The sequence below is a fragment of the Vulpes lagopus genome, chromosome 4, assembly GCF_018345385.1.
Source record: "Vulpes lagopus strain Blue_001 chromosome 4, ASM1834538v1, whole genome shotgun sequence".
NCBI lineage: Eukaryota > Metazoa > Chordata > Mammalia > Carnivora > Canidae > Vulpes > Vulpes lagopus.
Genome location: NC_054827.1, coordinates 75,426,436 through 75,452,328, shown reverse-complemented (window position 1 = coordinate 75,452,328; position 25,893 = coordinate 75,426,436). Strand labels below are relative to the sequence as shown.

Here is a 25,893-nt window from a genome sequence, read left to right as displayed (position 1 = left end):
AGTAAATGAGAAATAGAAAAGAATTTCTGTTTACAGGAGATAACTCTTTTAGGTGGTGTGAGAATTATTACTTTGTTAAGGAGATTCCAAATCAGATGATCTTGGTGCCAATACCATCAGAAATCTGGGGCCTCTGTGAATTTCCCTGGAATCTCCTCAAGAAACTATGAGCTAAAGTAAGCCAAACAGAGACACTCATACCTTTTCTGGAAAAATGAACACTTACATTCAGTAACATGAAATGCAATAATGACCATGGAAAATTCCAAAGGTAGTATTAGACTCAAGATTTTAAGTTCCAATATAGTAACTTTATCTAAATATATAAATTAAAAACTCCTTTTGGCATTTTATTATTTTATTTTTAAAAAGATTTGATTAATTAATTAATTAATTTGAGAGTGAGTAGGGAGAGGGATAGAGGGAGACATAATCTTTTTTTTTTTTTTTTTTTTTTTTGAGACAGAGAGAATCTTAAGCAGACTCTCTGATGAGCAAGGAGTCTGATGTGGGGCTGGATCCCAGGACTCTGAGACCATGACCTGAGCCAAAATCAAGAGTTGGCTACTTAGGGCAGCCCCAGTGGCTCAGTGGTTTAGCTCCGCCTTCAGCCCGGGGTGTGATCCTGGAGACCTGGGATCGAGTCCCATGTCGGGCTCCCTGCATGGGGCCTGCTTCTCCCTCTGCCTGTGTCTCTGCCTCTATCTCGCTCTCTGTGTCCCTCATGAATAAATAAATAAAATCTTTTTTTTTTTTTTAAAGAGTTGGCTACTTAACGACTGAGCCACCCAGGTGCCCCTCCTTTTAGCATTTTATTTTATTTTTTAAGATGTTATTTATTTATTTGAGAAAGAGAGTGAGAATGCACAGAAGGGGGAAGGTCAGAGGGAGAAGCAGACTCCCTACTAGTGGAGAGCCTGATGTGGGGCTTGAATCCAAGACTCTGGGATCATGACCTGAGCAGAAGGCAGATTCTTTACCTGAGTGAGCCACCCAGGTGCTCCAACCCATTTAGCATTTTAAAACTGACAAAGTTCTTGGTTTTACACAGTGAGGTAATAATTCAGGTTATTGAACTGAATCCTCTTCAAAGTCAACTCACTAGGATTCCAAAGGTCCTAAGGAGAATGAACTAGGTTACCAGCCTCTTTTCTGAGCAAAAGATTCATGCCCAAATCCATATTAATTTGTTTAGAGTCACTGCAGCTTTCAGTAGCTGTTCTCCATCCTATGTGTGTGCAGATAATATCAGCCAAATGATGGTTTCACTTTCTGAAAGCCTCAGAACTCCAAGAAACAATTATGTCAAAGCAGTGATGAATGGAGAGATGAAAGCAAGATTTCAATCATCATTATGTATTTAATGAAAACTTAACTATATTTTTGAATGTTCAACTGTACATTCACATGGTTCTAGAAGTACAAAAAGGTAAAAGTGAGAATGCATAGCATTTATTTTTAATTTTTATTTTGTTGCCAATCATAGCATCATTTCCAAGTGTTAACTTGGTTAACTTCCACCTAGAATTTTATATTTTGCTTACATAGAATTTCTTATAATAATTTAAATTCAAGAAAGACATTTGTGGGTTTCTTTTTATGAATGACAGAAATGTAGATGAAACATAAGGAAGAAACCAATGAATTTAAAGAAGTTTCTCATAAGGATATGTTCTAGGGCAGGTGTCGTTTTGAAAGGAAGACAATGTATTAAAGGACCGATAGTCTTTCAGTAGAGTGTGACAGAACAAGACATTAGCAGGAAGAATGAAAGGGAAAGGCCTAGTGTGGAATTTTAGTAGATTTAGGACAATGAAGAAATGTGGTCAAATACTGAAGAACAGGCAAATTGAGGATAAATACTGTATTTCTGTAGAAGATGCACTGGGAGGCTCTAAGAGTTAATCCTGTGATGAGACATGACTAGAATCAGGACTTAGTCTAGAAAACACAAAGACAGAAGCAGGAGAGAAATGGCAGAAAGTTTTAAATTCTCAAATTTTGAAAAGCAATGAGCAATTTCTCTAAAACTATAGTACTTGATTTGCTGGATAAAATAATTTCTAATAATGATAACTATAGGAAGTCCTTGCTTTGCACCGTATAAATGATTATAAAAATGACAGTACAAGTTGAAACCATGCAAAGTGATCATGATAATCAATAGGAAAAACTATGGTTGTTTCATGACCTTTAAATTTTTTTTTTTGGTCAAAACATGAAAAATCCTCCTACTGCCAGTGAAAAATGAGTAGGGGAACGAAAAAATGGTAAAACCAATTATATTTAGTACACTGTAATGTAGAACATTAGAAACATTGAGAATTAAAATGCTTTCTTTCTTTGTAAAAAACCTACTAAAGTAGTTTGAATAGTGCTTGACTTCCCTTCATACAACTTATGATACAGTTCAAAGCAAATCTCTTCTTTGCCTTGGCTAATTTTCATGCTCCTAAGTTTGATTCAGCTTCCAACATTTTATCCTTCGCACTTCCAATGTCGTGAAATATCTCTGAGAGTTCATGCGAAGTGTTTTTTGCTAGCGTCACTTCCTCCGGGACATCTTCATCTTTTTCGTCACCAGCACTTTACAATTTTACTTTCAGCATTCCATTTCTTTGCTGCACTTTCATCTTTGCTGGCCAAGTCTCTCTTCTGATCATCCATTTTTGTAAAATGGAAGATAGTGCTATCTATACATGAACTGAATAACAGATATGTAGTGATCAATCAGTGAAAGATTTTGAAAGAAATTATGTGATTGCTGATCACGATGTGCATCTGTTATTCACATGGGGATTCATACTTAATGCAGTTATTCACAATTAATACATTGTGATAACTGAAATTCGAACCTTGTTTTTTGGGGGGTTTGGTGTTATTTAACCAAACTATGGTAACTGAAATTTGGGTATTTGGGACCATACAAAGTGAAGACTGTCTATATTTACTGAGTCCTAACTATATGCCAGGTACTATTTTAACAGTCCTGTATGGATTATTTCACTTAATTCTGACCATTACCCAATACAATGGTACTAGTATTATCCCCATTTTATAGGCATAGTGATTGTAGATCTTCATCTGGCCATGTTATAGAATTAATTCTCTTACATATTTGGGAGAATACAAGCTACTCACAATCATGATAAACCCACAGCTTTTCCTCATAAATGGTGACTTACTACCATTACAGAGTTTGAAATGACAGCATACTCATTCAATTGAAACATGTATCTGAGGGAGGGGCAAGATGGTGGAGGAGCAGGGTCTCGAAAACATCTGTCCTCAACAAATTACCTAGAAAACCATCCAATCATCCTGAAAATCTACGAATTCGGCCTGAGATTTAAAGAGAGACCAGCTGGAACGCTACAGTGAGAAGAGTTCGCGCCTCTATCAAGGTAGGAAGACGGGGAAAAAGAAATAAAGACACAAAAGGCCTCCAAGTGGGAGGGGCCCCGCGAGGAGCCGGGCTGAGGCCGGGGCGAGTGTCCCCAGGACAGGAGAGCCCCGGCCCGGAGGAGCAGGAGCTGCACCAACCTTCCCCGCGGAAAGGGGCTCCCGGGGAATTGGAGCAGGATCCCCAGAAAGGCGGGGACGCCCTCGGGCTCCCTGGGACAGTAACAGAGGAACTGCGCCCCGGGAGATGCGCCGAGCTCCCTAAGGGCTGCAGCGCTCGGCGGGACCCGGAGCAGCTCGGAGGGGCTCGGGCGGCGGCTCCGCGGAGGGGGCTGCGCGGCTCCGGGAACAGCTCGGAGGGGCTCGGGCGGCGGCTCCACGGAGGGGGCTGCGCGGCTCCGGGAACAGCTCGGAGGGGCTCGGGCGGCGGCTCCGCGGAGGGGGCTGCGGGGCTCCGGGAACAGCTCAGCGGCGGCGGCTCGGGCAGAGGAAGAAGCTCCGCGGAGGGGGCCGCGCGGCTCCGGGAACAGCTCGGAGGGGCTCGGGCGGCGGCTCCACGGAGGGGGCTGCGCGGCTCCGGGAACAGCTCGGAGGGGCTCGGGCGGCGGCTCCGCGGAGGGGGCTGCGGGGCTCCGGGAACAGCTCAGCGGCGGCGGCTCGGGCAGAGGAAGAAGCTCCGCGGAGGGGGCGGCGCGAATCCAACAGCGCAGGCCCCGTAGCACAGGGCGCTGGGACACAGCCCAGGATCCGGCCTCCCCCGGGACAGGCAGAGGCCGGGAGGGCCCAGGACAGCGAGGACGCTCCTGCCTGGAACTGAGCAGATCAGCGGCCCCGCCCGGGAGCCCCCAGGCCCTGCAGACGGAGAGCCCCGGAGCTACTGCGGGAGCTGACTCCAGGGTCCCAGAGCTGCCCCCGCCACTGTGGCTTCCTCCCGGGGCCTCACGGGGTGAACAACCCCCACTGAGCCCTGCACCAGGCAGGGGCAGAGCAGCTCCCCCAAGTGCTCACACCTGAGAATCAGCACAGCAGGCCCCTCCCCCAGAAGACCAGCGACACGGACCAGTTCCAAGGTAAGTCAAGGGACTTAAAGTATACAGAATCGGAAGATACTCCCCCGTGTTTTTTTTTTGTTTGTTTTTGTTTTTGTTTTTGTTTTGTTTTGTGCTTTTTTTTCTCTCTCTTTCTTCTTGATTTCTGATTGCTTCCCCCACCCCCCCTTTTTTTCTTTTTTCTCCTTTCTTTCTTTTTCTTTCTTTTTCTTCTCTTTTTCCCCCTTTTTTTTCTTCTTTCTCTTTTTTCTTTTTCTCTTTTCTTTCCTTCTCTCTCTTTTTCTCCTTTTCCCAATACAACTTGTTTTTGGCCACTCTGCACTGAGCAAAATGACTAGAAGGAAAACCTCACCTCAAAAAAAAGAATCAGAAACAGCCCACTCTCCCACAGAGTTACAAAATATGGATTACAATTCAATGTCAGAAAGCCAATTCAGAAGCACTATTTTACAGCTACTGGTGGCTCTAGAAAAAACCATAAAGGACTCAAGAGACTTCATGACTGCAGAATTTAGATCCAATCAAGCAGAAATTAAAAATCAATTAAATGAGATGCAATCCAAGCTAGAAGTCCTAACGACGAGGGTTAACGAGGTGGAAGAACGAGTGAGTGACATAGAAGACAAGTTGATGGCAAAGAGGGAAACTGAGGAAAAAAGAGACAAGCAATTAAAAGATCATGAGGATAGATTAAGGGAAATAAATGACAGCCTGAGGAAGAAAAACCTACGTTTAATTGGGGTTCCTGAGGGCGCCGAAAGGGACAGAGGGCCAGAATATGTATTTGAACAAATCCTAGCTGAAAACTTTCCTAACCTGGGAAGGGAAACAGGCATTCAAATCCAGGAAATAGAGAGATCCCCCCCTAAAATCAACAAAAACCGTTCAACACCTCGACATTTAATAGTGAAGCTTGCAAATTCCAAAGATAAGGAGAAGATCCTTAAAGCAGCAAGAGAAAAAAAGTCCCTGACATTTATGGGGAGGAATATTAGGGTAACAGCAGACCTCTCCACAGAGACCTGGCAGGCCAGAAAGGGCTGGCAGGATATATTCAGGGTCCTAAATGAGAAGAACATGCAACCAAGAATACTTTACCCAGCAAGGCTTTCATTCAAAATGGAAGGAGAGATAAAGAGCTTCCAAGACAGGCAGGAACTGAAAGAATATGTGACCTCCAAACCAGCTCTGCAAGAAATTTTAAGGGGGACTCTTAAAATTCCCCTTTAAGAAGAAGTTCAGTGGAACAATCCACAAAAACAAGGACTGAATAGATATGATGACACTAAACTCATATCTATCAATAGTAACTCTGAACGTGAATGGGCTTAATGACCCCATCAAAAGGCGCAGGGTTTCAGACTGGATAAAAAAGCAGGACCCATCTATTTGCTGTCTACAAGAGACTCATTTTAGACAGAAGGACACCTACAACCTGAAAATAAAAGGTTGGAGAACCATTTACCATTCAAATGGTCCTCAAAAGAAAGCAGGGGTTGCCATCCTTATATCAGATAAATTAAAATTTACCCCAAAGACTATAGTGAGAGATGAAGAGGGACACTATCTCATACTCAAAGGATCTATCCAACAAGAGGACTTAACAATCCTCAATATATATGCCCCGAATGTGGGAGCTGCCAAATATTTAAACCAATTAATAACCAAACTCAAGAAATACCTTGATAATAATACACTTATACTTGGTGACTTCAATTTAGCTCTTTCTACCCTGGATAGGTATTCTAAGCACAACATCTCCAAAGAAACGAGAGCTTTAAATGATACACTGGACCAGATGGATTTCACAGATATCTACAGAACTTTACATCCAAACTCAACTGAATACACATTCTTCTCAAGTGCACATGGAACTTTCTCCAGAATAGACCACATACTGGGTCACAAATCAGGTCTGAACCGATACCAAAAGATCGCGATAGTCCCCTGTATATTCTCAGACCATAATGCCTTGAAATTAGAACTTAATCACAACAAGAAGTATGGAAGGACCACAAACACGTGGAGGTTAAGGACCATCCTGCTAAAAGATGAAAAGGTCAACCAGGAAATTAAGGAAGAATTAAAAAGATGCATGGAAACTAATGAGAATGAAGATACAACTGTTCAAAATCTTTGGGATGCAGCAAAAGCAGTCCTGAGGGGGAAATACATCGCAATACAAGCATCCATTCAAAAACTGGAAAGATCTCAAATTCAAAAGCTCACCTTACACATAAAGGAACTAGAGAAAAAGCAACAAATAGACCCCACCCCCAGCAGAAGAAGACAGTTAATTAAAATTCGAGCAGAACTCAATGATATCGAGACCAAAAGAACTGTGGAACAGATCAACAGAACCAGGAGTTGGTTCTTTGAAAGAATTAATAAGATAGATAAACCATTAGCCAACCTTATTAAAAAGAAGAGAGAGAAGACTCAAATTAATAAAATCATGAATGAGAAAGGAGAGATCACTACCAACACCAAGGAAATACAAACGATTTTAAAAACATATTATGAACAGCTGTACGCCAATAAATTAGGAAATCTAGAAGAAATGGATGCATTCCTGGAAAGCCACAAACTACCAAAACTGGAGCAGGAAGAAATAGAAAACCTGAACAGGCCAATAACCAGGGAGGAAATTGAAGCAGTCATCAAAAACCTCCCAAGACACAAGAGTCCAGGGCCAGATGGCTTCCCAGGGGAATTCTATCAAACGTTTAAAGAAGAAATCATACCTATTCTACTAAAGCTGTTTGGAAAGATAGAAAGAGATGGAGTACTTCCAAATTCGTTCTATGAGGCCAGCATCACCTTAATTCCTAAACCAGACAAAGACCCCACCAAAAAGGAGAATTACAGACCAATATCCCTGATGAACATGGATGCAAAAATTCTCAACAAGATACTAGCCAATAGGATCCAACAACACATTAAGAAAATTATTCACCATGACCAAGTAGGATTTATTCCCGGGACACAAGGCTGGTTCAACACTTGTAAAACCATCAATGTGATTCATCATATCAGCAAGAGAAAAACCAAGAACCATATGATCCTCTCATTAGATGCAGAGAAAGCATTTGACAAAATACAGCATCCATTCCTGATCAAAACCCTTCAGAGTGTTGGGATAGAGGGAACTTTCCTCGACATCTTAAAAGCCATCTACGAAAAGCCCACAGCAAATATCATTCTCAATGGGGAAGCACTGGGAGCCTTTCCCCTAAGATCAGGAACAAGACAGGGATGTCCACTCTCACCATTGCTGTTCAACATCGTTCTGGAAGTCCTCGCCTCAGCAATCAGACAACAAAAAGACATTAAAGGCATTCAAATTGGCAAAGAAGAAGTCAAACTCTCCCTCTTCGCCGATGACATGATACTCTACATAGAAAACCCAAAAGCCTCCACCCCAAGATTGCTAGAACTCATACAGCAATTTGGTAGCGTGGCAGGATACAAAATCAATGCCCAGAAATCAATGGCATTTCTATACACTAACAATGAGACTGAAGAAAGAGAAATTAAGGAGTCAATCCCATTTACAATTGCACCCAAAAGCATAAGATACCTAGGAATAAACCTAACCAAAGAGGTAAAAGATCTATACCCTAAAAACTATAGAACACTTCTGAAAGACATTGAGGAAGACACAAAGAGATGGAAGAATATTCCATGCTCATGGATTGGCAGAATTAATATTGTAAAAATGTCAATGTTACCCAGGGCAATTTATACGTTTAATGCAATCCCTATCAAAATACCATGGACTTTCTTCAGAGAGTTAGAACAAATTATTTTGAGATTTGTGTGGAATCAGAAAAGACCCCGAATAGCCAGGGGAATTTTAAAAAAGAAAACCATAGCTGGGGGCATCACAATGCCAGATTTCAGGTTGTACTACAAAGCTGTGGTCATCAAGACAGTGTGGTACTGGCACAAAAACAGACACATAGATCAATGGAACAGAATAGAGAACCCAGAAGTGGACCCTGAAATGTACGGTCATCTAATATTCGATAAAGGAGGAAAGACTATCCATTGGAAGAGAGACAGTCTCTTCAATAAATGGTGCTGGGAAAATTGGACATCCACATGCAGAAGAATGAAACTGGACCACTCTCTTTCACCATACACAAAGATAAACTCAAAATGGATGAGAGATCTAAATGTGAGACAAGATTCCATCAAAATCCTAGAGGAGAACACAGGCAACACCCTTTTTGAACTTGGCCACAGTAACTTCTTGCAAGATACATCCACGAAGGCAAAAAAAACAAAAGCAAAAATGAACTCTTGGGACTTCATCAAGATAAGAAGCTTTTGCACAGCAAAGGATACAGTCAACAAAACTAAAAGACAACCTACAGAATGGGAGAAGATATTTGCAAATGACATATCAGATAAAGGGCTAGTTTCCAAAATCTATAAAGAACTTATTAAACTCAACACCAAAGAAACAAACAATCCAATCATGAAATGGGCAAAAGACATGAAGAGAAATCTCACAGAAGAAGACATGGACATGGCCAACAAGCACATGAGAAAATGCTCTGCATCACTTGCCATCAGGGAAATACAAATCAAAACCACAATGAGATACCACCTCACACCAGTGAGAATGGGGAAAATTAACAAGGCAGGAAACAACAAATGTTGGAGAGGATGCGGAGAAAAGGGAACCCTCTTACACTGTTGGTGGGAATGTGAACTGGTGCAGCCACTCTGGAAAACTATGTGGAGGTTCCTCAAAGAGTTAAAAATAGACCTGCCCTACGACCCAGCAATTGCACTTTTGGGGATTTACCCCAAAGATTCAGATGCAATGAAACGTCGGGACACCTGCACCCCGATGTTTCTATCAGCAATGGCCACAATAGCCAAACTGTGGAAGGAGCCTCAGTGTCCATCGAAAGATGAATGGATAAAGAAGATGTGGTTTATGTATACAATGGAATATTACTCAGCAATTAGAAACGACAAATACCCACCATTTGCTTCAACGTGGATGGAACTGGAGGGTATTATGCTGAGTGAAATAAGTCAATTGGAGAAGGACAAACAGTGTATGTTCTCATTCATTTGGGGAATATGAATAATAGTGAAAGGGAATATAAAGGAAGGGAAAAGAAATGTTGGGAAATATCAGGAAGGGAGACAGAACATAAAGACTCCTAACTCGGGGAAACGAACTAGGGGTGGTGGAAGGGGAGGAGGGCGGGTGTTGGAGGGGAATGGGTGACGGGCACTGAGGTGGACACTTGATGGGATGAGCACTGGGTGTTTTTCTGTATGTTGGTAAATTGAACACCAATAAAAATTAATTAAAAAAAAAAAAGAAACATGTATCTGAAGTGAAAAGTCAGAGTTTCATACTAGCATGGAAGGAAGGTGGATACTTTCAGAAGATGCACTAACTCTTAGATAGTAGTGGGGGTACCAGTCAATAAAAATGGATGTCGATGAACTAAGAGTTACTCTTGGGTCCTGAAGGAGCTCACCGTATGTCCTTAACTTTCCTCCCCCCATCTATTTCAATGATCATCCTCTTTTTAGTAACAAAGAGAATCTTTGCAACAAACAGAAGACTTTTTGCTAGAGTTCCTTGTGGGGCAAGAGTCGTATCTAGCAATCTTTATACTGTTAGAGTCTAGACTAGTGTGTCTAGTACATATTAAGTGCTCAATAAATCTTCGTGGAATTAAGGAACAAATATTTATAGTTAGTTTCTTGCCTCAAAAGAACCAAGAATAACTCAAATTCATGGAAAGACATGAGGTTAAGCTCTAATTTTAGGGGAAACAGATTAATTAAAATTATTAGTTGACTAACTGGTAAAAATAACTAAATTTGGGTTTTCTGAAATATAAGCTTTACCACCTGTGTTGATCTGATATGTTTGATATTGTTTCTGAAGAAACGCAAACCAAGTAACTCTGAGAGACTGTTCTTTCATTACATCAGTGCTACAGAAGTCTACACTACAAAGATTATGGAAGACTATACTTTTCACTATAAAATTCAAGCCACAAGTAGTTTTTTTACTATTTCCCAACTATTGGTTATATATAATCACTTGTATGTGTGGCCTTAAATCAACAATCTCTTTTTAAAAGCTTAATCACTTTCCCACTGGAAACTCAGCAGGAAGGGTGTGGCTTCTCTGCCACAAAATTAAAAGGGAAATAAGACCCTAAATTTCTTTGAAGGCAATTTATTAAAAGTAAATTAAAGTTAGAATCTAAAATCATTCATATTGCTTTTGAAAAATACCTGAAACATTTGCTAAAAAGAAAAGAATCTCTAAGCCAACACTGGTTTCAGATGGTTATCAGAAATGTTTAATTTAGGGTCTCTTAACAAAAGTCTCATTTATAGAGATCATTGCTACACAAAATTTAAAACCATGTTTCTGTTTCTTTGCCCAGAATTTCAACAAGTAACTTATATAGTATTTTGGAAATCAAGAAATTATGTAATACAATTGAATTCTGTCAAGGATTATGCCATGAGATTATTCAAAACATCTGTAAACTAGCTGGTGTAAGATTTCCTTATTTTGTGGTGTAATATATTGACTACTTGGGGTTAGATACATATGACCTAAGGGGATATTAACAAACATAATGGACAGAAATACTGTACCAATTCTCAAGGAATATTTAGATATCATCTACAGGTAAACCAATTCCAATACCTAAAAATTAAACTCATTGATCAAAGAAAACTACCTCTCAAAATTTATCACTAAATAGAACTATATTTATCATCAAGTAGAACTAAAAAGGACTATATTCTTAAAGATAGAATGAAACAAAGACTTCAAAAAATACCATCCTTGTTTTTCAAGCACTGATAACCAACTGAGAGAGCATCTTGGGATTTTATGAACAGGAAATACTTGGCCTGTTCATGATACCTAATGTTCACTTTGAATTTTCATCTTAGTACCAAAGAAAATTTATTTTAGATGTTCCGAATCACTTTTAAAAAGCAATACAGTTTTTCTGAAGGGTTGTATTTTCGGGGTAATTTCGCCAGCGGACAGCAGATGTTTTATTGGTGACTTGCTGTCTGAATCTGACAAGACAGAACAGAGACCTTGTGGCTGGAGGGAGGCACATATCACACAGTCAAAGAGGAGTGAAGGGCAGTGGACCTAGGCAAACCACACAGGTCAGGCAGGGGCAGGCAGAGAGTGTGGGTTGGGGGAGATGTGATGCCACGGGCTGCCAGACAGTCTCCAGATGAGGGAGGAAGCCAGGGAGACACAGGAGACACAACTGTAAGAAAAGTCATACACAGAGACTAAACCAGATGAGAGACAGAGAGTCAGAGGTCAATATACAGACACAGAGAGAACCATCAAGAGCAGTGACCCAGACCGAACTAACAGAGGGAAGGAGAAATAGAGGACAAGTGAAGCACAGACAACCATGGGAAGGGAGATCAATACTTAATATATAGTAAAAAGGATGAACATTTCTGTCTTAGGTACCACTGGTCCCCGAATTACTTTTCCAACAATTAGGGACACAACATTAGGAATCATGAGACACTGCTATAGCGACAGTGAAAGTAATACTCTTGCAAATGAACTCATAAGATTTTCAAGTACAAATACAAATTCATATTATTTGGTTATTTACCCCAAAGCATTCCAAAAATAATTAATTTTTTTTTAATCTTTAAAGGGAAGAGTTAGCTTAGTAAAAGGAGAGTTGCCACCTTTACTGCCAAATTCTTCGAAGGATTTTTCACAAATTGGTTCAGAAAGCTGTAAAAAACATGGTGGCTATTTTTAATTTTTTTTTTTAAAGTGAGATTTCTGAAGTGAAACTAGTTATATTCCCTGTGATTACTGGAAAACTGAAAGAATCAAATTGGAGGGAAATATTGAATCTGATTAAGTATATTATAATCAGGGCAAATATTGGTGATCTATATAAATATGTATTTAGGAGGATTATTTTAAATGATTCTTTAATCAGTTATTTCCCCAGAGTCCCTGATTCTAGCTAATTATAATGAATGATTCACTAAAAACACACGAATTTCTGGTGGTCAACTTTTAGAATACTCATCCCTTAGGTTAACTAATAATTATAAGGTAGCATAGACCAATGAATAGGGAAACTAACTGATGAATAACAGCTACAAGGCCAATTCTACAGTAATGAACAAAAAACTGCCTGAAAAGTGCTATTTAGTTAATGAAAGCATCACTTAAAGGATTAGACTATATAACCTTTGAATGGAAAGAGGAATGCTGTAGTTCTCGAGCAGTACACATAGTGAAAAAATGGTACAGTACTATATATGCTAATACACCTTGAAATTTAAGATCTGTTTACGAAGGCAAAGTATTGATTTTCAATTACCTAATTAATTTGAGCTGTGTCTAAAAACATATTAGACAGCTCAACTTGTCTACACATTCTGAATGACACATCTAGAAGCAATTACTGTTGATTTTTTATTGCTATCTTTAGAAGCAAATGATTATTCATTAACAAAGAAGAGATATAACTCCTTGGTGTCATTTCCTCAAGATATACTTTCAGCAATAAATTGAAGTAAATATTTAGCAAATATTCAGTATGTTCAGTCAGTGTAAATAGTTAATCTGCACTATTAAAGCAAAGTACAATCAGGGTTGTGTTAGCAGGTTTTCTACAATTCAAATTCACCTAAAAATTACTAATTTTCCACTTTCTCTTCTGGTGGGGAAACAGGGGTTGGCATTTGGTACATGTTATCAACAGCCCCCTTCTTCTACATCCAAACCAAGATGAGGTCATCTAAATATCCTAAGTTTTCAAGCTTAATTCTTAACCCTTAAAAGACATGTACTATGGTTCTCCTTTTTCCTTTTTCTTTTCTTTTTCCTTTTTTTTTTTTTAACATTTATGCTGTTATCTTTCCAATTTTGAGGTGCCCAGATTTACATCAAGTGTTTTAGGTAAAGTGAAATATTAGAGAAAAGCCTGTCTCAAGCTGTGACAAGGACAAGGAAAAGTGAGAGGGATACAAGTTCTGGCAGGAAATAAGTTGACAGGCATCACACCTCTAGACTACACAGATTTAGTGAATACAGGTTTAGGGATTTCCTTCATGGTAGGTGGCAAAATGAAGCTGTGAGGAGTCCGAGGCTTCCATCCTGTGTGCCTGGTGCAAAGTGGTCACAGTATGACACAGTATGTCAAAATACTGATCCCCTCACCCTTCAGGTCAGCCAGAGGTGGCTCTGTCCCTTTACCTCTAGACATGAGCAACCCTGCCTGTGAACTCCAGGGCACCATATAAATGTTATACTTTTCTATAACTTTTCTATAGGGAAGAGTGGAACACCTTAGTAACTTGCTTATAATTATGCTTTATGGTTACCATAAATCTTAGAGGACTCGTAAAATGGATCTGACTACAAGGTGAGGTTTTCAAGGACCCAGAACAAGGGACTGCTGGAGGGAATAGGGGCACAGGTTTCAGAGCTCAGTAGGTAGCCTGGAGTTGAGGAAAGATCTCTAAGGCCAGATAGGCAAATACGGTCTTCATCAGTGGGAGGTGGTAAGAGATCAGGATTAGAAAGAATGTCCCAGAAATGTCATCTTCTCAGGGAGGCCTTCCGTGTCCGCCCCTCTAAAAAGGCAAATCCCTCCCCCCCCACCCCGCCCGCCCGCCCCATCTCCACGTTTCAGGTCCTGCTTTATATCTCTCCTACCAACTCCCACAATCTAACATACTGTAAACCTTCCTTGTTTACCTTGTTTATTATTTGTCTCCCCTACTAGAATGTAAGCTCCACAAAGAACCTGCATCTGGTGTAATTCATCACTACATCCCTGGCACCTGGAACAATGTCTAGTCCACAGTAAATACTTGTTGCATCAGCACACACCTAGAGAGGCATGGAAGGAGCACATTCGGAGGACTGTAAAAAGTATATGACACTTAGCAGTAGCCCTTATCCAAACTTAGCCTGTTAGAAAAAGCTGGCAAAGGGCAGCCTGTCGGCCATATGCCAGCCAAAGTAAGCCATGTCCAGACCTTTAAGAAGTCAGAAGGTATCAGGGCTCTGTAACTTTCTCTGTTTTCAAACATTTATGTTTTGCTTTCGTCTCACCCTGGGGGACTGCCCCCTCATACACAGCCACAAATTATACTAGCTATTTTTGAGGGGGAGCACATTTGGAGCATTTGTAATTTCATCCTTACTGCCATCCCGTGTCTTTTAGCTCTAGTGTGTCCATACTTCTATGTCCTACTTCACATTTTTCTTCCTACTATTAGTTTTCCTTTTGCCTTATTCACTGTAGTTTCTCTCTTTCTGTGATGTCGGTTTCTGCGTAATATTTTGTGACCCTTATCCATGTCACAGAAAACACAGAAAAATATGAACGGGTAAGTTATTTGTTGCTTAAAAATTGAGACAGGGAAACAGAAAAGGCAGTATGCCTTGCAAATGCTTTTTCACTCCCATATGATTAAAATAATAGTTTTAAAACAAATGGTAGCCTTAAATTCTAAAATGGTTCGTGAGAACATAGAGGAGTACATTAGGTTTTTGCAGTGCCTTCTTTCTGAGGAATTCAAAATAGCCCCCCAGAATCTACAAAAATTGTCCTCATAACACTTCTACAAGAAGAGTGAGGCAGATGTTTGTCATTGCCATTTTATAACAAACACACAACCAACCAAAATGTGGGCTATACCAAAACATAGGTCCTACTAACCTATTATATCATTCTTTGAATAACAATGTTTTTAACTGGCTGATCTTTACCGGTAGGAAACACTATCAATAGAATGAAGCAGGGTAAACAGTCCCTGCATTCAAGATCCCTCAAATACCCACCATTCCCCGTATGTTAAGATAACTAAAAAAAGTCAGGGTTTACTTTAAGTATAGGGTACAACACTGCCAACTCCTCAGTGTGGAGCTGTCAAGTATTACATCTGCTTTTAAAAGAAAAATAAAAACAACATGACTGCCCTGATAATAATTATCAGTGATATTTTAAATATAATTTAAAAAATTTATTGTACCCGTTTTTAAATATATATATATTCATAGATAAATAACACTGATAAAATGAAGCTATTATAAGCAACACATAATTTTTTAATAAAGGGAAACATATTTAGTAATGAAGGAAAAATACAGCATTAAATGTATATGTATTTTTATAGGCAATTTCCCTGCTATAACCATGAGACTTTAGTCAAACAATAAAAGCATATTATAAATTATGAAAAAGTTTATAAATTAGAAAGCTAGAAAAAAAAGGCTTCAACTAAATTGAACATAGAGTCTGGATATCCATTACTAACTTGTGCTCAGAGAATTACAGATATTTCAAAGGCACTTCACCAAGATTTGTTTTTTTCCATTTGAACTTCCTGCCATCACATAACTGCCATCGCCTCAATTAAGTAGGTCATAGAACAGTTTCCTCCTTTCATCCTTAATTGATTTCCCCCTCTAACTCCTCTAGATTTCTGGTAATGTTTTCATTATCTCAGTTGCTTTTCATTCCAGTTTGTCATTTTCTCCCTTTGCCTTAGCCTCCACATCCAATATCCTGGCCATCAGGGAGTGTCGATTCTTCCCGACTCTTATTTCTCATCGCTTCCCTTTCCTCTCTGTTCCCACTGCCACCAGTCCAGTTCAAGCCCGCAACCCCATACACTTGCTTCATTGTCAGACAGCCTGCTGGTTCTGCCTCTAGCTTCTTGCTCCTCTCTTTTACCCATCTATTAAATCAATCTTCTTCAAAATCTCATTTTGATCATGTCATACTTATTTAGCATTTTTTAAGAAGTGAGGAATCATTGATTTTGATTGAAAAACTGTTCAGTTTTTATAAGTTGGCATGGAAAATGCTGGAGGTGCTGGCCCCAACTCTTTTCTCATTTGATGCAATCTAATGATGCCAGTTTCAAAGGAGGAACCTACCACTAGCAGAGATTGAGGTAACAGCCCTGTACCCCCCTGCCCATTTGTTGTTGTTGTTGGAAAAGAGATAGTCATAAGAAGCTGCTACCGTTCACTGCTATGTCCCCAACTTCTAGAATAGTACCTGGAACATCATAAGTGATAAATAAATATATGAGAAATAAATGGATATATACTGGGGAGTGTATATGAAATCTTTTGATTTAAGCCAATTTGTTGGACTAGAAGGTTACAGGGAGTAGCAAATTCTGTCCTAGGAAAAACTTGGTCAGTGAAGAGCTGCAGAGTGAGAAGACTTAGTGATCAAATGATATAGTGATCAAACGTGATAATGAAGAAACTTAATATCTTGTCTCTGATATGGTATACAGCAAAGTCTAATGAGACAGTCAGGGAACTAGGCTAGGGATGAACTTTTTTTAGCCTTTTTCTAAAGTTGCTCTTAAATCCTAAGGTATCAGAGCAGAGATGAGCCTTATAAGACTTTAGCATCAAAAATTTTTTTTTAATCTTTTTTAAAATTTTTATTTATTTATGATAGTCACACACACACAGAGAGAGAGAGGCAGAGGGAGAAGCAGGCTCCATAGCATCAAAATTAAGATGGTTTCTACTTAGGCTTGAGTGAGCACCAAAGCTGAAGTTTAAATCTGCCGTATTGATTATTTACTGCTGTGGAATAAATAGCCCCCAAACAGGCAGATTAAAACAATATATATTTAGCACTTGCAGGTTCTCTAGAAATCTGAGTGTGGCTTAGCTGAGTAACTGGCTTAGTGTCTCACCATAATCAAGGTGTTGGCTGGGGTTGCAGTTATCTCAAGGCTGATGTGGGAGAGGATCCTCTTCCAAGGTCAAGCACGGGGCTGTGGACCGGTCTCAAGTACTCACTGACTCTTGGCTAGAGACACCAATTCCTTGCCATGGGGGCACAGAGCTGCACAGAGCACCTCACACAGAGCTGGCTTCCATCAGAGGGAGCAAGTGAGAGGACGAGAAAGAGCCAGAGGTCTGCCAACACTCATTAGTCTTACCATATTCCCTGTTATCCATAAGCAGCAGGCTTCAAAAAGTAACTTTCTGAAGTAACTTTCTGAAGACTCAGTTTGGTGTCTGCTTAGGTGACAACACCCTGTGGGGCTGAGACAATGCACTCCAGGATGTGTATGTACCCTAAATCAGCATTTAATACATGTGGTATTTCTCCCAGGTCTGGGAATGAAGGGATGGAAATGGGACTGGTTTCTCTTCTTACTACCCTCAGTGACCTACTAACAAAACTGTTGCTTCCCACTCCTATGACTTTAGACTCTGTTGATCTAAAGGTCTTAGTTCCATAGGGAAGAAGGCTTCTATTAAGTGACACAACAATGATTCCACTGAACTGGAAGGTGAGACTGTGGTCTTGCCATTTTGGGCTCCTTATACCACTGAATTAAAAAGGAATGGAAGAGTGTTAGTATACTGGCTGGCGTGATGAATCTTGATAACTAAGGGATAATTGAGCTGCTACTACACAATGGGGATAAAGAGGAGTGTGTCTGCAATGCAGGAAATCATCGAGGACACCTGTTAGTACCTCCTGTGATTAATGTCAAGGGGAATAGGGATCCCTGGGTGGCGCAGCGGTTTGGCGCCTGCCTTTGGCCCAGGGCGCAATCCTGGAGACCCGGGATCGAATCCCACGTCGGGCTCCCGGTGCATGGAGCCTGCTTCTCCCTCTGCCTATGTCTCTGCCTCTCTCTCTCTCTCTGTGACTATCGTAAATAAAAAAAAAAATTAAAAAAAAAAAAAGAACAAGGGGAATACAGAATGAAGGTAGTTATAAATATCAGCCAGAAGTACATGGCCAGTTACAAAAATGAGCAATGTAATAGCTATGGGTATTTCTTCCTTATTTTGATTTGAGTACATATATTAAACATTTTTGTTTTCCTCTCTTATTTCCTTATCATTTCATATAAGATATGTCAAAAGTAATTAGCTTTATCTCTCAGTATTTAAATTACAGATATAAATGGTGAGAAGAATGGACATCGGCCAAAGACAATAAAAGGGTTTTGTATCCTTTTCTGAGGAAAGGGTTTGTGTGTTTTCATTTGTACATAGTATAAGTTGTATCACATGAGGTAGAAGCATTACTTCATTAATGTTTCTCATTGTAGATTGGTTTAAGGAGATCTATAAAACTGCCAAGTTGATAAGTGGTGAACTGTAGAGGCTCTATAATGTGTCCATTTGGCTAAGTTGAACCATATTTCCCAGAATTTGTTTTCAAATCATGTGTTTCTGTTAGGCTGATACATAAAAGAAATTTCTGTGGGACATTTGGAGGGCTAAAGTAAAGCAGTAGCTATTTCTAGCTTATGCATCTTGTTGTTTATCTGCTAGCTCACCTGGTGGCACAAGGCCGTGTGGCCAGGACTGCACCTGTACTACCTTGCCCTGAATCCCCTTCATCATTTGACTCCCAGGCCCGATGCGCATGTAGTTAGCTCCATGACAAAGGACACTGGCTTCTACAGACTTCCACACCACCAAGGTCAGAAGCAAAAATAACTGACATGAGTTTAAGACCATCCTCACAAGCTCCAGTTCATAATTCTGGGGTCTAATTCATTTTTGTTCTCTATCACTTAACATCCATCACCCCTTAACAAACGTCTGCTCTATAGTTCCAAGCTCCAGCACAGGAGGCAAAGTCAACATTCTTACAGAGCCTGCTTAACCAGCTCTGATCAAATCCTAGGTCAAATCCTTTACTATATATAGTCAATCCTCTTATTTATGGATTCCATATTTGTGAATTCACCTACTTACTAATATTTATTTGTAAACTCCCAAATCAATATGCAGGGTGCTTTTTTGTGGTCATTTATAGATATGCACATGTGCAGAGTAGTGAAAAATCTGAGTTGCCTAGCATGCATTCCTAACTAGGGTCAAATAAGGCCATGTTTTACCTTCTTGTTTCAGTTCTCACACTGTAAATAAGTGTTCTTATTGACATTTAGTGCCATGTTTTTTTTTGTGTGTGTGTTTGATTTCACTATTTGAAACACCTCCCAAGTACAGTGCTGACATATTAGGGCTTAGCGTACCTAAGCCCTAAGCACTAGTGTTCCTAAAAAGACTGATATGTTTTTTTTTTTAAAATAATTTTCTTTATATAAGTCTTGAGATTTTCTTGTTATTTTTTTTATTTAAAGATTTTATTTATTTATTCATAGACACAGAGAGAGAGAGAGAGGCAGAGACACAGGCAGAGGGAGAAGCAGGCTCCATGCAGGGAGCCCGACATGGGACTCGATCCCGGGTCCCCAGGATCACACCCCAGGCCGCAGGCAGTGCCAAAACGCTGCGCCACCGGGGCTGCCTGAAGACTGTCATGCCTTATGGAGAAAATGAATGGGGGCGCCTGGATGGCTCAGTTGGTTAAACATCTGCCTTCTGCTAAGGTCATGATCTCAGGGCCCTGAGATCAGGTCCCATGTCGAGCTCTCTGCTTAGTAGGAAGCCTGCTTCTCCATCTCCCTCTGCCACTCCCACTGCTTGTGCTCTCTCTCTTATTAAATAACTAACTAACTAACTAACTAAATAAATAAATAAATATTTTTTTAAAAAAGGGATGCCTGGGTGGCTCAGTGGTTGAGCATCTGCTTTTGGCTCAGGTTGTGATCCCGGGGTCCTGGGATGCAGTCCCGCATCAGGCTCTTCGCAAGGAGCCTGCTTCTCCTTCTGCCTATGTCTCTACCTCTCTCTGTCTCTCTCTCTCTGTGTGTCTCTGATGAATAAATAAATAAAATCTTAAAAAAAAAAAGAAAATGAATGTGTTATACAAGCTTCATTCAGGCATGAGTTATAGTGTTGTTGGCTGTGAGTTCAATGTTACCGAATCAACAACATATATTAAATAAGGTGTCTTAAAGTAGAGACATTCATAAAGCAAGGTTATATACTGGTTGGTTGATGAAAATGTGACCAGAAGCTTGAAGCAACCTAACCTTGTATTCAGTATTCACCAATTCATCATTGTCAGTGACTTTATAGAACATTACTGGTAATAAAGAGAATCAATTATGTAACATACATATAATATTCTATATGTATATGTAATTATATATAATATATAACATATATAATGTATAATTATATTATACATACACATATACGTATATGTATATATAATAGCATATATATTACCTGTTTCTTATACACAATATATATATGCATATATATAGTAGCATATACATATATGCGTGTGTGTATGGTTGGTTGAACCCTGACTAACGGACTTGAAAAATCTAGCTTAATGACAGTGAAGCCAAGTTCACATTTAGGTATTAGTGATAATGTAATGCAGTAATAATTGTTCTTTACCTAATATTTGAACTGTTCTCCAAATTACTCCTTTCAAATGGATAGACATGTCTGCAACTTTTGCCTAGAATGTCCATCCTGCACATCTTTCTGTAGTCCTCATCCTACTGAAAGCACAAGGTTCTAGCCAAAAGCTTCTGCATGAAAAATTCTTCTAAAGACCCTAGATCACAGCAGTCTTTCCCCTCTGAACTCACAGCCTTGACTGCTTGTTGTATCCTTGAATTGGTACTCAATCCAAGACAAATATTCTGAGATCTGGCTTAGCCACCCAGTCCCTGTCTTAACCACATTTTTATTTACGTACATCTTGTCTCCTGAAGCTTTAGCAGCCAGCTGTCTATATTACTCTCAGATTGCTTCCCCTCTTCATCCCTGCTGGGAGTGTGTTAGTTAGCATTTTCAGTCACTCAACAAATTTCTGGTAGCGGATCAGATCCATGCTGTATGTTACCCATCATTCATTCAAAGAGTCCAGGCAGAACAACATGCTTAATTCACAAAACAGAATTCCACATTTCATTACCATATTTTTTCACCCTAAAAAACCCATACATCTCTCATCAAACACATACCTGCTGAGACTCGGGGACAATCCGGCAGCATGGACTCCACTGATGTGTCTAATGGTTCTGAGCTAGAGACCCAATTACAACAATTCTGTAATGCAATAGAGACAATTTTCTGTTGAAACGTTTTAAACCAAGACAAACTTTTTAGGCTGCAGAGATTGATTTTTCCTATATAATCAACCACAAGAAGTATATCCAATTTATTTTCCATGTACTATAAAATTTTTCCTTATATAAACAGTATTATTCCTGACCACTGTGGTTGTGGAATAAAGTTTATCTTCTACAATTTGGCAAATTATCTCTGCTGATATTAAGAAGACATGTAACCTTCTGTGAACCATGATGTAACATGTATATAAGAAAAGGCTAAGATTATAATTAAGGGAAACTGAAAAGGATGGCCATTTTTAACTTTAAGACGGAAATAAATATTATTTTGATCATGTGAAAGAATAGTTTTATTTTTAACCTAGAGTCTTTGTCTCTGCAATAATAGAAGAAATAAATTTTGCAGTTACTCCTTAAATATACTTTCTTTTAGTTTTTACTTCAACCTTGTTCAATGAAGGCTGTATCAAGTAGTTCAAAAGAAACACAACCTAGTGAATTGAAGCTGTGTGTTTGAGGACATGAGGCCTTCAATATTAAAATCAATCTTTAAGATACTGACGACTTACTACTCAGACAAATGAAATAAAAATTATGTATATTCCTTCCATACATTTTAAGTCTGTATTTAAAGGCTGGCTTAAAAAAATGTGATTAGCTTCATATGGCTTTTTAAAAATTTCTAACACACACACACACACACACACACACATACACACTGAAATTCCAGACAGATTTTATTTTAAAAGAAATCATCCTATCAATCATGTTGGAAAAATCGCTGATTGCTATTCTGGTAAACAAGCATGTATTGTGTATTTTTAGATGCTTGCTGCCCTGGTTGTGCACCATGGAATCCGTCCTCACTGTGGAAAGATCCTTGACTGGTAGATCAAGTGTCTTATTGTATTTCCTTAATTCATTCTGTCTGGAAGAAGATGTCAGCTGTGTTGCAGTGAGGAGAGAATTTCAAAGGCCCCAGTCCCCACCAATAAAGGCCGAGGAATGGCTTTTGAATAGATTTGTCAAGGCAACCCTACTGTTCTGGGACCAGGGAGAGCAGGAATAACATAAAGGAAGGGTTGCTGTATGAGATTAGAAAGTGAAGTTCACAAAGCATGGCAGATTTTTGTAAGAAACAGTAGATCAATGAAACTATTGAACTGTGTGGAAAAAAAAAAAACCATGAAAACAAACACAACATCTAGTAATGTTCTTAAATGCTTTCTCTCTTTTTACATTTAAAATGGATAAAATATTAGTATTTTTATGTATAACAAAAGCTTGATGGTTTAAAGTGAATATGTATTCTATAACTTGCGTGCACTCCTAATCTTAATTAGCAGCTGAATGCAAAATTATACAATGTGAGAGAACAGAAATTATAAAAGAAATCGGGTTTTAGAAGATATTTCATACATTTGAAATAAGTAAAATTAATATTACTATTGATAGAATACCACATCACAGAGTTCTAGATAATGCAGAAGATTAGCACACAATTAGCCAGCTTTTATATACAATGTGACACTTGCTTGTAAGAAATAAGTATTCTCCAAAGTAGTGTCAAGATATGTAAATGGATGATTTGTTTTATCATTCATCACAGCCCCTAATAAATTCAAAAATCATGACTTCTATAGGTACTAAAAATAGGCTCCCAATGATACAGGGAGATAGCTTCAATGAAGAATGACTTTCTCTTTTTCTCTCTTTCTCTTAAACAATTCAGTCTTTTCAATGACAGCAATTAGCACTACCGACAGACAGGCAGCGATTAGGTATATATTTTAATTATTATTCATCCTAGTAGTACCTCCAAATCTGATGGAAGTGGGCTATTACCCGGGTGATATGTCAGTCTTAATTCTGCTCACCTATACTTCATGTATGTAAAACTACGTCTTATAGGATATTTTTGGTATTAATAAAAATGATGGTACATTACAATATGTTGGTAATTAATCACCTTCTAACTCATTACCACTGCCTTTAAAAAGCTGAATAAAATGGTCACCTCTAACTCAAACACTTAAAACAAAAGATAGGTTAACATTTAGGGTTCTGAAATTTCAGTTTTTATCTAGGCAGATGTTTAGGCTTTCATTTCTCATTAAAACAGGACAGAAAATAAATACCGTAAAAAGTGAGTATGTCCCAAAGTTCTCTGGAATGACAAAGGAAGGGCCTGTGTAGGATTGTAAAGGCTTGGCATCATAAGTTTGATGAGTGTCGTGTACATGTGTGTGCTTGTGTGTGTAACATTTTTATCCCACTGGGAAAAACATGTAGAGAAAAGAGCAGAACAAGATAAAAATGTTTGCCATGTGACAGTGTAACAAAATAACATAAATGTGCTGGGAAATACACATAAAGAAAGAAATATGAGAAAGACATATAGCCTTTACACATAAATTCAATCTGCCTGAAATTCCATCATATCAGATCCAGCTTCCTATTCTGAGATGCATTTCTATAGATTAAAAACCAAATCTCTTTTACTGTTTTTCTAATGTTTATTCTATCCCTCTTCTCAGTGGCTCACTTTGCCTCCACCTCAGCTCTTCAGTCGAGATGGACACTAGCAGAGCGTCCAGGATGGCAGAGGCGCTAGGAAAGCCCTCCCTAAGTAAATGCAAAACATGCTAGTGTGTTCTAAGCAGATCTTATTCTCAGGTGCCCTGAGAAGACCATAAGGCATGGTGTACTACAGATTAAGAGAGGCATGTCTGTCAAATGTAGTCCTGCCTCATCCCAACCAACAAGCAGAGAGAAAGAAGCCCTTGACCAGAGCCAAGAGTTTGGGAGGGCCATGTAACTAAAGTTTCTCTGCGTCTGAGGGGAAAAAATTGGCAATATAGTGTTTCTTAGAGTTAAGTGTTCTCAATTTAAAGGTCTTTTACTCTGAAATGATGAACTTAACAGTTTTTTTTTTTTTTTTTTTTTTTTGTGGTTGTAAATTGTCTTCTTTGTGAAATCCAAAATGTTGGGAACTATTAACTAAAGTAGAAGTGCCTGTAGGCCATAGTGCTGAGCGGCCCTCTTTGACAACTGAACCAAGGGCTGACAATATTTCAGTGTAGTTATGAAATGAATTAAGATTTTTAAGAAGAAGGGATCCCTGGGTGGCACAGCGGTTTAGCGCCTGCCTTTGGCCCGGGGCGCGATCCTGGAGACCCGGGATCGAATCCCACGTCGGGCTCCCGGTGCATGGAGCCTGCTTCTCCCTCTGCCTATGTCTCTGCCTCTCTCTCTCTCTCACTCTATCATAAATAAATAAAAAAAAAATTAAAAAAAAAGATTTTTAAGAAGAAGATTAAAAACATGAAGAAAATTAGAACTTAGTATACTATGTTTAAAGAGAAAAACATGTAGTAGGTATCCTATGCCAAGTATTTTGAGATATATTTGCTGCCCTGGGTGAATTTAGGTTCTTATTAATTTTTATTTGTCTGAGGTCCACCAGTGCCATAGAGGTAGAGATTCAAAATGGAAGGCATTGTGTCCTCAGACAAGAACAACTATGATTCACTAGGTTGTGTTTCCAGGACTGCCTGCCACTCAGAGCTGATGATGCCAAGAAAGGGTTCATGATAGCTTTGTAGAACCATACATCTGGCTTGGCTGGAGACTTTCAGAGGCCAGGGATATGTCAGGAAATAACAGTCACCCTCTCAGCCTTTTTAAAAAGAATAAAAACTATGTATTTCAAGTGCACAACATGATGATTTGATATACATTATGAAATGATTATTGCTATCGAGCTAATTAACATATTTTCTCACAGAGTTACACCATTTGTGTGTGTGTATGTGTGCTGTGAGAGAACCTGAAATCTATTCTCTTGCTAGACTTCTAGTATTCAGTACTGAATAGAGGAAATCAGTACTGAATATAGTCATCATGCTATACTGCTATACATTGGGTCTCTAGACTTACACATCCTCATAGATGCAACTTTGTACTCTTTGACCAGTTTCTCCCTATTTACCCCACTGGTCATCAATGTTCTATTCTGTTTCTATGTATTCCATCTTTTTAGATTCCACATATAAGTGTGATTGCATAGTATTTTTCATTCTGTGTTTAGTTTTTTATTTTACCTAACACAATGTCCTGCATGTCCATCCTCACCCACTTTACAGTCCTGGAGTTTAAGGTAAGAAGTGTCTTTTAGCAGCTGCCTTAGGCTACTTTTTACCTCTCCTCATGAATCATGGTTAAGTATGTATGCTTGGTCTTCTGTTTTTTTTGGTTTTTTTTTTTTTTTTGGTCTTCTGTTTGAAGTAGTTTTCACTCAGAGTAATTACCAAAAGTAGCCCTCTCTGACCTTCTTTCTTTAAAAGAAATTGTTATTCTAAAATTATATAAGAATATAGTACTTAACCTTCTTTCTGTATATTAATTGCTGAAA

General features: G+C 39.1%; 1 protein-coding gene across 7 annotated transcripts in view; it reads right to left on the bottom strand.

Moving 5' to 3' along the window:
- The window catches only part of FAM172A (family with sequence similarity 172 member A), a 418,896-nt gene that overhangs the window by 126,234 nt on the left and 266,769 nt on the right, over positions 1–25,893 (bottom strand). For all 7 annotated transcript variants that reach the window (XM_041752634.1, XM_041752632.1, XM_041752628.1 and 4 more), the window contains one exon: positions 21,372–21,456. In XM_041752634.1, coding sequence (XP_041608568.1) covers positions 21,372–21,456 — 85 coding nt within the window. The remainder of the gene's footprint in view (positions 1–21,371; positions 21,457–25,893) is intronic.